Source organism: Lissotriton vulgaris, chromosome 3_1, assembly GCF_964263255.1.
Source record: "Lissotriton vulgaris chromosome 3_1, aLisVul1.2, whole genome shotgun sequence".
Lineage (NCBI taxonomy): Eukaryota > Metazoa > Chordata > Amphibia > Caudata > Salamandridae > Lissotriton > Lissotriton vulgaris.
Genome location: NC_141689.1, coordinates 2,021,901,538 through 2,021,918,919, shown reverse-complemented (window position 1 = coordinate 2,021,918,919; position 17,382 = coordinate 2,021,901,538). Strand labels below are relative to the sequence as shown.

At 40.8% G+C, this 17,382-nt stretch overlaps 1 protein-coding gene across 29 annotated transcripts in view; it reads left to right on the top strand.

Moving 5' to 3' along the window:
• LOC147728754 (sorbin and SH3 domain-containing protein 2-like) overlaps positions 1-17,382 on the top strand; it is a 643,768-nt gene that overhangs the window by 570,681 nt on the left and 55,705 nt on the right. For 15 of the 29 annotated variants that reach the window (XM_086962510.1, XM_086962511.1, XM_086962513.1 and 12 more), the window contains one exon: positions 13,742-14,566. The exons of the other annotated variants lie outside the window; for them this stretch is intronic. In XM_086962510.1, the coding sequence (XP_086818636.1) occupies positions 13,742-14,566 (825 nt within the window). The remainder of the gene's footprint in view (positions 1-13,741; positions 14,567-17,382) is intronic. 29 annotated transcript variants of the gene reach the window in all.

The window sequence follows — 17,382 nt, the reverse complement described above, 5'->3', positions numbered from 1 at the left end:
TTAAACCCCTCCTGGCATGGGTCAAAATATGGACTAACCCAGAGGCCGCCCTCACAAGACAAATCATCGAGGACTGCCTCAAAAAAGATAAAGGTGACATCATCCCTTGGCTGAACTATGTAAAGAAATCCCTAGCCGAAATCGATTGCATAAACTTTTTCACATCCCCAGACTCCATAACACCTGAGAGTAAATCATTGGTAAAGAACCTCTTCTTGGCACAGCTCAAGCTATTAAGAGCAGAAAAAGAAAATTGTAAACCCACAAATTCCACCTATAACGAACTCACAGTAAAGCATGGAATGGAACCGTATTTAAGAGTCATGTTTAACGCCCAGGACCGCTTTGTCATGACACGGTTCAGACTAAACATGCTACATCATATTCTTGCGGTCCCGGCAGGGTTTACTCACACACTGGCGGAGAAGGGTACCTGCGGCTGCGACCACAGGTCTCCGCAGGATACCCTTCATTTCGTCCTATTGTGCCCATTTTATACTATGCCTAGACGTAAGTTCCTGGTGGGGATTTTGAAAGACATAAAACCTAAACATGCAAGAACGGCTCTGAGATTCCTACAGGAAGCAGAGGACGCATATACCCTCTTTTGCACCATAAATTGTATTCGTGTAGCGATAAGACTAAGAAATACTAGAGAAAATTGACCATTGACATTTGCCTGTTCCCATGATGAGTCAAATTGCACGAACATTTTAATCAAGGACTCCCGTATTTAGTGATTTATTTATGTGTTACACTAAAAGCTTTTTATGTGTGTATTTTATGTGTGTATTTTGTATCTGTGCTTTTATGGTGTCTTTTTAAGAACCGAATAAAGATTATAAATTGAATTGACTCAGCATGGTGTTTCTGATCTGAAGTTGATGAGAAAGTAATTTGGGTGTCATAGGCATATGAATAAAGTGTAAGGCCGCCACTCTCCACCCCATCTGCCAATGGACGCACACAAAGGTTAAATAACAAGGGATTCAGTGGAGAACCCTGAAGAACTGTTGAGAGGTGGGTATAGGTCTCTGACCGAGAATCATCCGAAAATACTTGGAAAGATCTAGTTTTAAATAACAGATAGCCATTCGAAGGCTGTGCCCTTGAGGTCGATTGATATCAGTCTATCCAGCAGAATGGGGTGGGACACCGTGTCAAAAGTTGCACTCCAGTCCAGCAATATCAAGGCCACAGTATTACCCTCATCCAGCAGACTTTTTAAATGCTCCAAGACCCCTAGTAAGGCAAACTCCTTGCTGTGACCCCTTCTGAGACGGGTTGAGGAGTTAATGGGTTTCAGTATAGGTGGTTAAGGTTATATTTACATGCTTTTCGAAAATCTTAGCGAAGAGTGACAGCAGAGAGATGGGACTGTAATTTGCCCATGTAAATGGGTCAAGATTGGGCTTTTTTAATAACGGAAGAACCATGGCATGTTTCCATGTTTGTGGCATATAGCCCTCTTTGATAGAACAGTTAAGCAGATACATCACCACTTGTAACGGGTCCCTGTCTAGAAGCTCCAACATGGCCGGAGGAAATGGGTCCAGGGTGGATCCCAATTTAATAGCCTGTAAAATGGACAGGAAACCCTCATAGTCCAGCAGAGGCCAGGCCTCCATTTTCTAAGCTGGCTGAAACGTTTCTGGGGGAGAGGGTGGGATTTAATTAGAGGCATGTCGAAGAGTAATATCTAATTCCTCCTCGAGAGCTCAGGACTTCAGGTTGTCCTCTAACTGCATTTGAATGGTAGTCACTTGTTAATAAAAAATAGTGCTAATTCTGAGCACTGGGGCTGAGACAAATGCATAATCGAAAATAATTATCTTATTTAAACATTAAACGAAATGTTTAAACTTTTTTATAAGAATTCAAAATGTATCTAAATAATTAAACAAATAACAGTTATATTTCGCAAATATGAATTACATATATAATATAGTAGTGTGAGTGTTTTTGAATTTTTTTAAAGACATTTATTGAATAAATACCTATTTTAATTATTTAAATATGTAATAAAGATTTTGCTACTTTCCTGTCTAGTAGTAGGAGAATACTTTATTTTGGTTACCATGAACCATCAAAGTGTCCATACAGTAATACAGTAAAATATGTCTAAAAATAAATAAATACGTTGGTAATAAGATAGCTCATACTCAAGTCAGTTGAAAAGTTTTCTGTGTAACTATAAAAACTCAACAAATACACATTCAATTCCTCAAAACAATCAACTGATACAGTGTTAACTGAGAGATTGGGTACAAGTAATTAATTGTCAGGGAAATAATTTACTGTATACTTTATGATAGGGAGCTGTCCATCCAGGTGGCAGATATCTTTGCCTACATGTGAAAAGGTACATTACACTTGTAAATTCTGTCTTAGATGGATATACACCTTGGTTTCAGACCAGTCTACACATGGGTGTAAATGTTCACTCGGAAATGGTAGACAGCACAAAAGTGTAGATTTACACCTAAGTTAAAAGTAAATTTACTCATGAGTAAATCTAAATGTGTTAATTTACCTATGTGAATAGAGTCCATAGTGGAGGCCCACAGGGTTTAGTCATTGTTTCTGACAATTATACATGAATTACACAGTGGTGGCTCGCTGAAGGAGTGCTGGAGGGCGGTGGGTGGGGGGAGGGGCAGGGTGGAGGGGTAGTAGAGTTCGACATACGACAGACAGGAGTACGGTAACTAAATAAATAAAACAATTTACCTTGCTCGCTCTGCATCGGCGAGTTGGTGATGCAGAGCGTGCAAGGTAAATTGTTTTATTTATTTCATAACTTACCTTACTCCTGTCCGTCGTATGTCGGACTCTACTACCCCTCCACACTGCCCCTCTCCACCCCGCCCCATTGCCCCGCAGCACTCCCTCGGCGAGCCACCACTGGAATTACAGATGGATCCAGATGGTTTCCCATCTTTGTGAATGCAAAACTAGCCATGGTTGTAATTGTAGATCACAACATACGAATTAAACAGCACTTGGGCCCTTTGGGAAAGGGGCATGCCAGTGGCACATTCAGTTTGTTGCTAATGCTTGCATGGCATTGTACTTAGGCAAAATGGTCTACATGGGCCATTTACTCACTAAAAGACAGTACTAAATTGGCAGTAAAGAAAAAGGTTGCATAGTTTAACTACAGAAAGCTAAGTATGAGTGCACAGTGCAATCCCGTAGCTTGCAGATGGATGGAATCTTCTGCATTAAAGTACCATAAAAGTAGAGCAAGGTAAGTTGTTTTATCATTAATAGTCATTTTAATTACACATTTGAGTAATTTTATTTAAATGTGGGCATCATAAATTAAGCGTATGCCATAAAGAAACCTGAGAGTAATTTTATTGGCTCTTAAATAAATAGAAATGGGTCTGCTAAAGATTTGGCAGGGGAACTGTAAATCCATTCTTGCTGAATAAAGTTAAAATGGTTTAGCTTCAGTCAAAGGAGTTGATTATTCAGTGTTTCAGAGTGTATAATAAACTCACTGCAAGTTAATTCTAAGCAATATTTAAAAATAAGGTAGAAAACATCAAACTATAGTGAGCATTTGAGCCAAGATTGTACTGATATTTGAACATTTCCGCAAAGCTACTTAGATTCTGACTATTCAAAAAAAGTTGAGAGTTGTGGATCTTGTGTTTTGTTAAACTTTAGTAACAATGCAACTGTCAAAAACATATTGTTATACACTTGTTGATGCCTTGTTATAGAATAAAGACGTTCATCCATCTACTTCACTTGTCTTATTAGCCTTAAAGATGATCCAATAAAAAGAATGGCCTCTATTTACCGAGCTCCACTTTAGTAAATTCGAAGATGACCTTAGTGTATCAAATTTAAATCAGCTGCCTGATATTGTTCACAAAGAAGCAGCTCTGGAGGTAGGTAAAACCTCCCCAAGATGCACTTGCACAAATCCTTGTAAATTCCATTTGTATATCAGCATCTCAGAAATGTTTTCGGCATCTGCAGGCAACCTTTCAAAGTATGATGTAAGAAAGCAGGTGTACCTCTGAGACACTCTAAGCATCCGAAGATAACAGCCAAGGATCTGCTGATTGATCAAATGACATACAACACGCTAGCGGGATTCACTTTTGATTGGACGCTATTCCTGCACAGACCACACCCTCTACTGTAATTTAACCCCTCCCCCACCACCTCAATAGATTTATCAATACATGTGCAAATAATGAGAAACTGAACAACGACTTGGTTGCCTTCACACAGGTGTTGGTGGGTATAACAATAACAATGAATGTGCAATAAAATGGCTGAATGTTTTTTTCTAGTGAGTCGCGCACATATGACTATCTGAATGTATGCCATGCTTGTTTACATTTTCTTTTTGTCCCTATAAAGCAGTGTCTATGACACCCTATATACCATTCTTATGCTTTATGTATGTTACATAGAAAGTTTTGAGTCTTTTTTAATACTTATTTTATTTTTCTTAGCGAGCAAGCCATGCATACCAAATTCATTACTTCATTGTATAATACATATTTTTTGTAAATAATTAAACACCATCTACTAATTTACAGTTCACTTAGTCCATTCAGTACTAATTAATTAATTCTAAAGTTTCCATCTTCTTTCTAATTCATTGATGAAGTTATTCCATTGATTAAGGAAGTTCTTACTTGTTCCTTTCCTTACTGCAAATATTTTCTTTGGTTTATACTTTTTCCTGAATGTATCAGTCCATTCTGCAACCTTGGGTATGCAGTGTGATTTCCAATCCATAGATCTGGCAACTACCATACAATCAAAGAAGGTTTTCTTGACATCTAAAGGTCTTCTGTCATGGTAGCCTGTATAGCGAAAAAGTGGTAAGATGAGATAGAGATATCTGTAGTTTATCTGAGATTTATGAAAAGATATCTTCCCAAAATGTTGATATTATTTGCATTACCATGTCATATGAAACCATCAAAAACAACGCGGCCTGAAATTCTAGTTTACCTTGTTGAAATAAGGAGGGCATACTGCGTAATTCTTCATCCTGTATCTCTTGCTAATTCTGATAATCTGATAACCCCATAATACTCATTTTTTAGCCTCTGGGTCTGAAATTTAGACTGTCTCCCGTGAGGTATATAATGCCTTTAAGTCTTGTCTCTGCTTTTACCAGTGGAATTTATTATAGTTTAAAAAGCTATTATTTATTTTTGAAAAACCTCACCAATGATTTGTATCACACTTTTTTCGATGGTTTTATCACAGAAAGTCTTGTGCATGATGGTTTTTCTAGCTCTATTTTCATATCTGTTTATACTCTTAAGAAGGACCCCGTGTACTCTCATGCATTCTGGCTCAGAATCAAATATTGTTTATCTTATTCATTTGTAATTCATTGCAATATCTCAATTTCATCAACTTTTGTTTCACGATTGACTTCCCAACAAAATTACTTATATTTATATTGTTGTTCAGTCCCCCCCCCCCTCTTCACTGGCCTCGGCGCTCCGCCCCACCCGGACCCCCTCTTCCGGGGCCCCCTACCTACGCTCCCTGCCCAGGGCCGCCATGAGCGTAGAGCCACCCCTGATCATCTTATTGTGAGGAAACTCTCACGTATAGTTCAACACCCTTTCACTGCTTTTTCAGGAGTCTGTAAGTTGGTTGCCTTAATAAAGAAATGCCACGCGTTTGTTTGTTTGTTTGTTTGAGCGTGCTGTGCAAAGATCTTTTCTTTCGTTCCTTTGTGAGTCACTGTGCATTTCTCTTGTGTCTCCCTGTTTGGTATGTAAAAGAAATCATGGATTTTACTTTTTGTGCGTGTCGTGTGCCGTGTCTGTTGTCATTTCTGGATTTTGAAGAGTTACTCTAGTGAAATACCCTATTTGCTATTTCTTAATGTCTCGGCATTTAATTTCAAGATACAATGCAATTATGTGTTATGGTTTTTGTGTTTATATAGATTATTTCCATCTAATTTGGTAATTTAAGGTAATTGATATTTCCTATATTTTATTCATCTTTTGTGCTGTCTCTGACTACAGAGCTGATTTAGAGTTTGGCAGGAGGAGGTAAGTCCGTCGGTGTGGCGGAGTGCTTTGCTTCCACCATATCGAGGGTCCTCCACCCGCCAGATTTAGAGTTGTCTGCCAGTCCTGCAGGCAACTCTAAATATTGTCAAGAACCATTGTCACATGGTTCTTGTCAGTGTTATAAAAGTTTGCCGGACTGACACTTTTACTAGGTTTTACTAAAAACAAACTTTTGAAGCTTTTGATACAGTGGCACTGGTGCTTCTTGACCTCAGTGCCGCATTTGACACTGTGTCACATGCGGTACTAATAAAGACTCTTCATTCATTTGGCATCAGTGGCTCTGCCTTAAATTGGATTAAATCCCTACTTGAGAACAGAACGTTTCAAGTTTTTTCCCAATCTGCTTGTTCTGAAACCCGCACTTTCAAACACGGAGTTCCACAAGGCTCAATTTTAAGTCTGTTACTTTTTAATTTATATATGAGCCCGCTAACAATAATAGTTGAGGAGACCGGCTTAATGATGTTTTCCTACGCTGATGATTCTCAGCTTCTCTTTTCCCTTCCATCATCAGGAAACAACAATCCCTCCACATTAAATTCAGGATTAGTGAAAATTGCAGGGTGGATGCAAAAAAACTTCCTGAAACTAAACAGTGAAAAAACTGAACTTATCATTTTGGGAAAAAATAAAGAACTCTGGGGACCCCAGCATTGGCCTTCTGTAATGGGCTCTCCTACAACTCCGACTACCCAGGCCCGTAATTTAGGCTTTATTGTCAGTGACACACTCAGTATGCACCAGCAAGCTGTCAAAACATCGGCTACCTGCTTTGTCATCTTGAAGTGGTTAAAGAAAATTTGTTGGATGCTACCGGACCACACAAAAAAACTGTCATTAAAGCCTTAATAACATCAAGGTTAGATTACGCTAATGCATTATATTTGGGGGCTAACAAAGCCACAGTCTGCAAACTGTGCAGAATGCAGCCGCGAGACTGTTAGGTAAAATTCCTATCCATTCACCCACCACCAAACTTATACGTGAGCTGCACTGGCTAAAAATAGAGAACAGAATTAAATTCAAGTCCTTATGCTTCATGCATAAGATCTATACAAACAAAGCCCCTAAGTACCTACAAAATCTGGTACAATGTTACCATCCATCTAGGACTCTGAGATCTGCTACAGCTAATAAGTTTGTTGTTCCTAAAATAAAACTATCACGTATGGGCGGCAAATCTTTCGCCTACCTTGGTCCCTCCTTGTGGAACACTATGCCACAAGCTCTGCGCTCAGAGGCGAATTTCATCAAATTCAGAAAGGCCTTAAAAACCTGGCTATTCAACATCTAAGTCAGTCGTCCGATCAACTACTACTGAATCACAGCGCCGGGAAACCCTTTGCTGGGTAGCTGTTTGCTCTCAAGATCCAGACCCAGTGGCACACGTAGGAGTTCGCCGTTAAGAGATCAGATACGTGGTTAAACGTAATGAGGCGGCGATCTAAAGATGACACTATCGAGATGTTAAATTTCTGAACCAGCAATCCAACTAAGATTAGAAGACCTTAAAGAGTCACTGCAGGTCAAAACCGTTGCAACTTTGCGAGCGGATTACCACAATAGAAGCACTTTTACCAACCTGACAGCAGGACCGATAGACAGCCACGCATCTTTAGAGATAAACATCACCCAAGGAAGAAAGAACCGGGTCCCAGTCACTCTGGTACAAGTTGAGAGATACACCTAATGGAAGCCTCAACTTTGCATTAAATAAGCCACTGTCAATGTAGTAAAGAACAAGGCAGATTTCCTGAGGAAGGCGAACGGCCGAAACGCGTTGAAGGAATTAATTCTGCGTCTATAAATTAAGTCATAATCTGTGATGATATTTTGAAAAAATTTTTTTTAGGTGAAATCACTGTAATGTATTATATGTAATAATGTCTTTTGTACCAAAAAAATAACAAAAAAGTGTGTATATATGTGAAAATAAGAGAAATAGAAATTTGGAGAAAAAAATAACTAATAACAAATATCAAAATACAAAAAATAAATAATACATATCAGATATCAATGGGTGGAAAATGATTTAATAAAACATGCATGTCTAGGTTACTCATGAATTACCAGTACACATAACCCGGTGTGCTCATTCTTCTTTCCAAAAAGTAGCTGTTTGCGCTATACAAGATAAATAAATAAATAAATAAATTTATCTTCCATGGTGTGTGACATTACTACTTTTTTTTACTGTCCCCCACTGCTATTTCAGACAGTGTTATTAGGGAGCCTCCAACTGCCCATACTCCGTCAGGAGAGTATGTCACCAACAAAATCGGAGTAGGCTCCTTCGCTGACATACTATTTTTTTTTTTTACTTTATCAGTTTGTCACAGTGGTAACATGATACGCATCGGTGTACACAGTCAACAACAATAGTCAATAAAGGAGCTTGCACATACATAGATTGGCATGGTTCAAATATAAACAAAGAAGAGCTCGGTCCAGTGTCGCTGCAATATTTAGTGCTTAGCAGACCATACCCTCCAGGACATGTAGCATCTCAGCACAGTGTGAAATCTCCACGGCCAAAAATAAAGTGCATAGATACTGTAAATTCGGTAAAGGATGCATCAGGGCAGGCAGGAAGTCAAACAGTGCAGTGTTTAGGTTGTGAGTGAGAGCCCCGCTAACCAATCCCAATGGGAACTATGCCTTGCTCCAGCTGTGAGGCCGAGTCGCGCTGCAGAGATGTGAGGTACATTTTGAAAGGTCCCCATATGTCCCTGGGACGTGCTGAAGGTGGTACTGTAGTGGAATACACCTCGCTCTTTGTGTTGCAAGACCCCAAGCTACCCAACCAACCCTGAACTGTAGGTGCTGTCCTGCTGCCCCAGTGTATTTCTTTCAGACTTTTTTGGGAAAGTTAACCATATAACCCGTTTTCGGGTATAGGGTCAATTGGTAGGTTTATAATGTCACCCAATGTTTTGTGTACCGCATCCCAGAATGATTGTAAGTGAGGGCAGGTCCACGCTAGGTGAGCGAAGTCTGCTTGGGGGGCATCGCATTTATGCAGGAAATGGGGTCTGGACGAGTCAATTTTGTGGACTCTGGCCGGGGTAATGTATATTCGGCGCAGAAATTTGAAGTGAATTAGCTTGTGTCGGCTGTTGAGGGAGACATCTTTCATGACTGCGCAGCAGGCTGCCCATTGTTCGTCTGTTATCGGGCTACCCAGATCTCCCTCCCAGTTCCTGCCCATCTTGTCATCATTGACCGGTACAAGGCTTGCACATGCTTTGTATAATTTGGAGATGAGGTGGACACCCCGGTCGCTTTCAATGACTAGTGATAGGGGAGTGAATGACTCTGGTTCAAGGGGTAAACCGGGAAATGTGGCGCGCATAGAAGAGTGAATTCGCCTCAGCACAAACCATTAAAGTGGCTTTAGGGAAGCGGGTTTCGTCACCTACCGCAAAGGCATGGCCGTCAGGGAACAAGTCACCAATTTTTGGGATGGTGAATTTGGTTAAGGTGCATTGTACCACTCGCTCACCTGTCAAAATCACGGACTTGTGCCAAGGCCGAGTGCACACCAAAATGGAGTATCTCACATTTGAGAGGGTCTAGAGTAACCTGTGGGTCCCAAACGTAAAGGATTGAGTTGTCTTCATACAGTGAGACTTGTAGGGGGCCTGTGTTAAATTAGAGGCCTCTGTGTAGGTGTTTTTCTTGGAAGTGTCGGATTAGGGGGTCCATAGCAAGAATAAATAACAAAGGTGATAGCGGGCTGCCTTGACGCGTGCCCCGTGACAGCATAAAGGGTCTGGATAGTGTGCCGTTCAACCGGAGACAAGCCGTTTGGAGGCTATAGCAGCGCCATTTTTGCCACGAATCCCATAGGCATCCCCATGCGGCAAGTGACTGACAGGAAAAAAGGCCTTTTGGGTGACTAGCTGGATTGCGGCCGCCGGCACTTCTGGATTTATTCTGTGTAGGATGAAAATTAGCGTTCTGAGGATAAACGATGTGGAACTGTGAGGGACAAAACCGGTTTGGGCAGGTGAGATGATGAATTCCATTAATTGAGATAACCACCCAGGGACAATTTTAGCGAGGATTTTATAGTCCAAATTTAATAACGACGAGGGCCTGTATGAACCACCAAGCTGTGGATTTTTGCCAGGTTTTGGGAGAAGAATTATGACTGCTTCGCGAAGGTTGGGAGGCAGTATTTGTCTCTCCAGAGCCTCCTCGTAGTATCGCTGACATACTTAAGGTCCACACAACTGTAATTCAAGCAGGTGGACCTTCAGTGTGGCGGAGAGTGTACTCCCAATAGTCATTCCCAGAAACTGAAAAAATATCAATATGAACATTTTGTGCTACCTGCATCATCCATCATTTGTGCTGCATCTATAACATCAGTACTAGAAACCAAAAAAATACTACTGTAAACAACATTGCTTCCGATCATAAAATTTAGTTTATTAAGTGTTTTTGCTTTTTAAGTAGTACTTTGTGCTTGATGGCCTCTAAATAGTTTTTACTAATTTTAAGACTCAAATTGAGCAAAGCTAAATGATTGTGCTTTCCCTTATTGTTCATTATTATTAATTATCATATATCTCAACTCTATCTTCACTTCTCGGGGTGGACGAAAACCCAGGTCTTTCTTCTTTATTATCCTCAATATCTGTCGCAAAATTGCACAAAGTTGATGTGCTATCAACATCATCAGGGTACTTGTTCAGCGCTATGAACTAAAGGGCAATGCATCAAGGGATTTTGTGATCGCAAACAGTGTGATTCGCAAAAATCGTCCGTTTGTGATCGCAAATGGCGATGCATGAAAGTTTTTGGGATGCGCAATTTCGGTAATCGCAATTTTTTGCAATTTCCCAAATTGCAATTGCATTTAAGGAATCACAAGTTGCGATTCCTTTAATGCAATGCTAGAAGCACTTTGAAATAGCAATTTTGCTATTTGGGGCCTCAAATTACCGAACAATTAAACTGTCCGGTAATTTGCAAAAGCTTTGAAAAATGCAGAAAAGTGCATTTTTCAAAGTTTCATGTTACACACACACATGCCCTTAGGGCATGTGTGTGTGCAACATGGGTGCACGTCACAATTTTAGGGGTGCAACAGGATATCCTTTTGACACTCTTGAAATTGCATGTGCAATTTGCGAGTACCTAGTGATACTCGCAAATTGCACATGCAATTTCCCATTCATTCCTATGGGCCTGTAGGCCCATAGGAATGAATGGGAAGCCATTCCTTAATTGCGACTCACAATTTGCGAGTCGCAATTAAGGAATGTTTAGGAATCTCTATTTTTATAGTGATTCCTACATGCATAGGCTTTTGCGAGTCCTTAATTGCGATTCCTTAATAATCGCAATTAAGGACTCACATAAGTCTACCTTGATGCATGTGCCCCTAAGTGTACCTAAGTGCTATCACTGATTTACTAGTTTCCTGGATAGAACAGTTGTCAGTCACTTGAATTAATTACATTAAAGAGTTGTAAATTATCTGCATTCAGCTGAGGACCACAACAGATTGCCACAGGATTGCAAGCATTCGGCTGAGGACCATAACAGATTGCCACAGGACTGTAAGCAAAACATTGGGTGCATAATAGAGTTTAAGATTATTTTAATCTGGTACAATGATAATGCCGTGCTTCTTCATAGAAGCAAGCACATATCATATGTGTGCACATGGTTTGTATGTGTGGTGATGATGCAGCACTCCATGTGTGTCAGACTTGGCAACATATTGTCACAAGACTGTTCGGACCTTTTAAAATCATTTACATATATGTAAGAGAGGTAAATGATGACATACCCATTGAACCCAGATACCATACTTTTTTCCAACTCTTCACTGGATATTTCTATTTGGGCATAGTCTCTGGTACTTTATAGTTATTTTTGCTTTGTATCTTAGCGCCTATACATGGTGCCTACCTTGACTGGGTGAGAATTGACATTTCATACAGCGGTGTTTTTTAGGTTTCTCCTAAAGACAGTCATAACTGTCTGTTGAAAAGATCTATTACCTTCAAAACAAATCACATACTTGTAGTAAGCTTTTTGTCAGCCCCTTTCTCACAATTATCTTTCCACTTTATTTCCTATTTTATTTCCCTGTTCACCTGTACCCATCTTGTTTCCTCCAACTCCCTCCCCCATTGAGCTAGCTACCTCGTGCCCTCCAACCCCCCTTTTTTAAGCTTTTTCCATTAATTTAATCTGGGTGCCGTGATACTTTTTACCATGTGCCATGGTAGGTAGCACTCTTTAACAATTGTTTTTTTTTTTTACCACTTCAAACGTTTGCCTTTCAACTTGCCCTGTGCACGCACATTTGGGGGGCATCATGCTTGGGGTTGTTTCATTTTCTTATAAACCCCATTCAAAGCTGGCTGCCGCAGATCCTCACACAACAATGGCAGTCATCTTTCAACGGCACTTGTTAAAAAATTACAGACACATTAAAAAATGGCAGCCATGGATGCGTGCATCTGTGGCACTCAAATTATGATTCATTTATAATGTTTTACAACCCTTTCCAAGATGGCCGCTGCAGATGCACACACATTTGCAGTGGCTATTAAAGCCAAAAAAGCATTGGCAAAGACAAGGTTTCACTGCAGAGGCCGATTGGTTTTGCCAATGCTGGTTACTGTTTGCTATAGGCTCATTCACATAACCCATTGTCTCAAAAGCTGAGTTCGGGCAGAGAAATAAAAAATATCCCATGGAATGAGGCTATATATTACCGTGTTGTGTTTACTGGTAAAATCGACCCTTTTGACATGATCAGGAACTTAGCAGTTCCATTTACAGCAGGGTTAACATGTGCCCTTTTGCTGAAATAAGACAGTGACTCCTGTTGTCTTCTGGCACCAGCAAACAAAACTTTCATCCTGAGCTTTCATTCAGGCATGCCATGTCTTTGAGTAGGAGGTACCTTCCGTGCATTCTTTTCTTCTCTCACTGCTGTGCATGCCAGGAAAGTGTGATGTAGAAGTACACACAGGTGTCACTCAAAGAAGAGAAGGCCGCAAGATCTACTTTTTATATTGCTTCGTTGAAGTTGCAGGTATATGCTACAGGTATCTACTTTCATATTGCTACTTCTTCGCTGCAGGTATTTGCTACAGGTATCTACTTTTTATATTGCCGCTTCTTCGCTGCAGGTATTGCTACTTTCCACTACCGTTGTAAATTTCTAGCTACGCCTAGCAGGGCCCATCCCACTGGTATGTTTTCTACCCACTTGACTCATAGACTCTATGCTGTGATTAGCTTCACCCTTGCCTACTCAGTACTATTGCCTAGAGGTGTCTGACCAAAGATCTTTGGACAGACTCAAAGGAGAGAACTTCACAGACAGAACAGCAACAAGCAGGACACCAGCACATTTAGACTGTGTTGTAGGATTCAGACTTGTCCCCGGCATGTGACACTTAAACCTCTGGCGTGAACTTGATATGGTTTCACTTTTCAAAGGTCTTCCCTGCTGCTCTGATGCATGCTGCAAATGTTTAGAGTATGTGTGCTTCCTGAAATAACTACCCTGTCATCCTGAATATGGCACTGAGCGTCTTTGATTTCTGTTTGCTGTCACCCAATTCTGTTTAAATGCAGTTTTTTATTTTTTTCCTGCTTGATTTCTTTCACCTTTTCCTTTATTTCTAAAGTTGGCTTCCAGTAAGAGGGTCAGTGCTCCTTGTCCTTCACCTGGGCCTAGCATGCCACTTGTCGCAGAGCCTAATAAGGGAAAGCTACAAGCTGTCACCACTGAGTGGCTTTCATTGACTGTTGGGTTGTCACCTCTGAGCACACCTGCCCCTACCCCGCCACCTTTTCCTGATCTCTTTTTCTCCGACTTGGAAGAACTCAATTCTTTGGGATTAAAAAGTACTCAGATTGAACCAGTGCCCTCTAGAAGTGCCAAGCCCAGGATAAAGGAAGATCATTTTGTTCCAATTACTTCACCAAAGGCACTTTTCTTCACATCTGTTCCCTCACCTCAGCCTTTTTCTACATTGTCGCCCCACTCACCTCCTCTTTCAGGCCAGACTCCTGACCTATTTCCTGCAGCTATTACTTATGATGGCACAACAAAGAGTGGTAGAAAAGAAAAATGTTTACTGGAAACACAGTCAAAAGGCTCTCTTTCTGATAAAGGGATCTCAAGCTGTCCTGAGGTCATCAAAGCATGCGAGACAATGGGTTGCCCGGCAACCTCCTCGGGCTCTCCTAAAGGGGTATCCACACCACAGACGATCACCACATCTGATGAGCAGGAAGAAGAGATCTGCGAGGAGCTTCTGTCCATCATTCAAGGGAGTCAGCTGGAATGTCAAGATCCTGAATTTTATAGGTGTGGACCCGACCTAACAGAGCAGCTTCCAAGACTTTACATAGAGGAGGACGACCAATGTGGACGCGTAGAATCTGTGACAGCAGTGCAAACCAAGCCTATTGTATCTAACGACGATTTCAGCTCAGTCATTACAGAGGTATTTTTTTAATTAATTTTGATATGGAGTTGATTTCTTTGTAAAGAGAAAGGTGAGGTGCCTAACATTGGATTTCAGTGAGCATGCTGCTGGTGCTATGCGCATATCCCATCTAATGTGCATTCACTTGAGTAATGTTCCATAGGATGAAACTGCATGCTTGCCTTCTCATTCATTTGAAACTGTCATTGTCCCCCTGTCCCTCTTTCCTACTTCTCATCCCCTCCTTCTACCCTTTTATCTAACCTCACCCCACCTCTTCTATTTCTGGAATTGGCATGATATTGCAGGATAGTGATATGATCTGTGATGTCCTTGAAATCTTGTAATCGCATGCTTTGGATCATCCGATGGAGACAACCAATGAATTTTCTGCTTCTGCCTTTCCCTCGGTAAACAAGCATGTCCACCATATTGAGGGCTGTGCACTGTCTACTATTTCTAGGTATGGCTTGTATTGTTGAGTTGCCTGCATTGGAAGGGATCAATGCTAGTGTCTTCTGTGTCCTCGACTGCTGGTAATGCAGATAACATTTATTTTGTGGTGTCTGTGTGCAAGACTTCAGTACAACAACGGCCCGCAAAATAATCTGCACAACAGTTGAGCTTAGTGACGAAACCGATTTTGGGATCATGTTTTTGAGACCCTGATAGAGACCCACAGGATGGCATGAATCCAGATGTCCTAACATGTCCGTGTCAGGGGCAGTAAGCACTATATCAATGCAATTTCAGTTCAATTCAGTGCACTTGGGTGTGACACAATAGAACTCGTTGTGGAAGCTTCCACTCAGTTGACTAGTAGACATAGGTTACTGTATATGGAAGGGACCCAAAAGTCACAGCAGGCAGCTCCGGGGCAGTGATAACGAGTTTCATGAACTGGAACCATCAAAATCAGTTTTACAGACTTGTGTCTCTAAATTACCATTCAAGCAAATACCTGGTCCTTTCTCACTGAATCCCTCTCTGATAGTATAGCCCTATTTTTTTTGTAAAATTGGGATTTCGTTTGGAGAATTATGTAAAAACTAGCAGCTAAGACCTGTATCTAAAAACTGGAATGTTCAACATTATTTTCAAAGGAACTGGTATCAGCAATTGGTTTTGGTTATGTTGTTGCGTCTACTAGTGTTTAAGTGGGTTTACCTGATTATTGGTCACTTCAAAAAGGCACACACTAATGCATGTGAGGATAAGAGTTCGCAGCACTGGATTGAATAGTGAACTTTGTTACACCACCCTCCTTGACCTAGACCAGTGACTAACCTGTACCCCCATTGTGTAGGGTAGCTGTGATGCACAGTCTAAAATTGGATTGATAATGCGGTCAGCTCAGTGTCCTCTAACTTTTCAGTCACTGAACCAAAGGAGGTGGAGAATTTGTTCCATACACACGTTCCACTAATCACCCAGTCACAAACTCAAAAGTGTGTAAGCAAATGGTTTGCACCTATGTCGTCAGTGTTTATGATTCTGTAAACCCTTACATAAGAGACCAGTTATGTATACCTGCTTGTAACCTGTTGCCGACATAGAATGAAACTTACAGCACAAATGAAAACAGAGTGCAGTATAGAACAAGAGATAGGAGGAAACTCTAGCACTAAGGTACAGTTGCAGTACTTGCACCGCCTTGGTAAAATTCACATTGATTCACTTACCAAAGACTTTCACTGTCAATTAAAGATGGAAACATCAGTTTGTCACTGAGGGTCATGCATGTATCACTAAGTAGGTACATCAGTCTGCTATTGTGGGTCATGCATTTGCTCACGCATTTATCACTAGACCGATACATCATTATTTTACTGTGGGTCGCACCTGTAACACTAGGCAGATACATCAGCATATAACTGTGGGTCACAGATGTATTGCTAGGCAGGTATGCCAGTGTTTTACTGTGGCTCACGCTAGTATTGCTAGGGGAACACATCAGTATATCACTGTGACTCATGCATGTATCACCAAGCAGACAAATAGCAGATGCACCCAACTGCAGATGATTGTACTGTTCAAACATGGGGTATGAACTACACAGCAATTCATTTAGGATCTCAGTGGATTCTAACTGGATCAACAACCAAGGAAATCATCGGGAAAGGTCATCAATGATTGGGAAGTTGAAAGGTGGTTCATATTGATACAAAAACAGCTCATTGGTTATCATCCACCATTGCTATTGTCGATAGCAGCTAGAGTAGGTCTTAAATGCCTGGAGCAGTGACAAAAGTACCACCAAATTTTATTGGACTAGGTTATCCTGTAAAGTGGGACCTAAATATGGGTCTTAACTATCAAGCATCACCAGGACAGGGAACATTTGAGTACAATGATGCAGCCATTGAGGATTTTTTACACTAAAATACTGATGTTCCTTTCAATAGCTGGATGGTGGCCTTCAGATTTCTCCTCTTTTTCACCAGTTTCAAAACAAGATCTTTCATTGGATGTTCAGCCATGATCGAGAGATCATGATTTTAAAGCGACCCTGGGGTTCCAGAGATCTTTGCATCAGGTGCCGCAGACAGATAGGTTACCTACTTCTATAACTCTACAATTGTAGGCTTTCTTTCAGGATGGGATGGACAAGACTATAGTTAAAAATCCAGCTACATCCCTACTTTTATGAGGAAATTAAAATGCAAAATGGCATTCCCATGCAAAGTGATGTAATACTTGATGTCATTGGCACTCTCATTTACGCATTTTGATGTACAAAACCTCAAAAATCTAATTTCTAACATTTTTTGCAGCCATGTTTTAATTCACAAAAATACAGTTAAGACAAAAATTGCAGCAGTGCCGAAGCTACT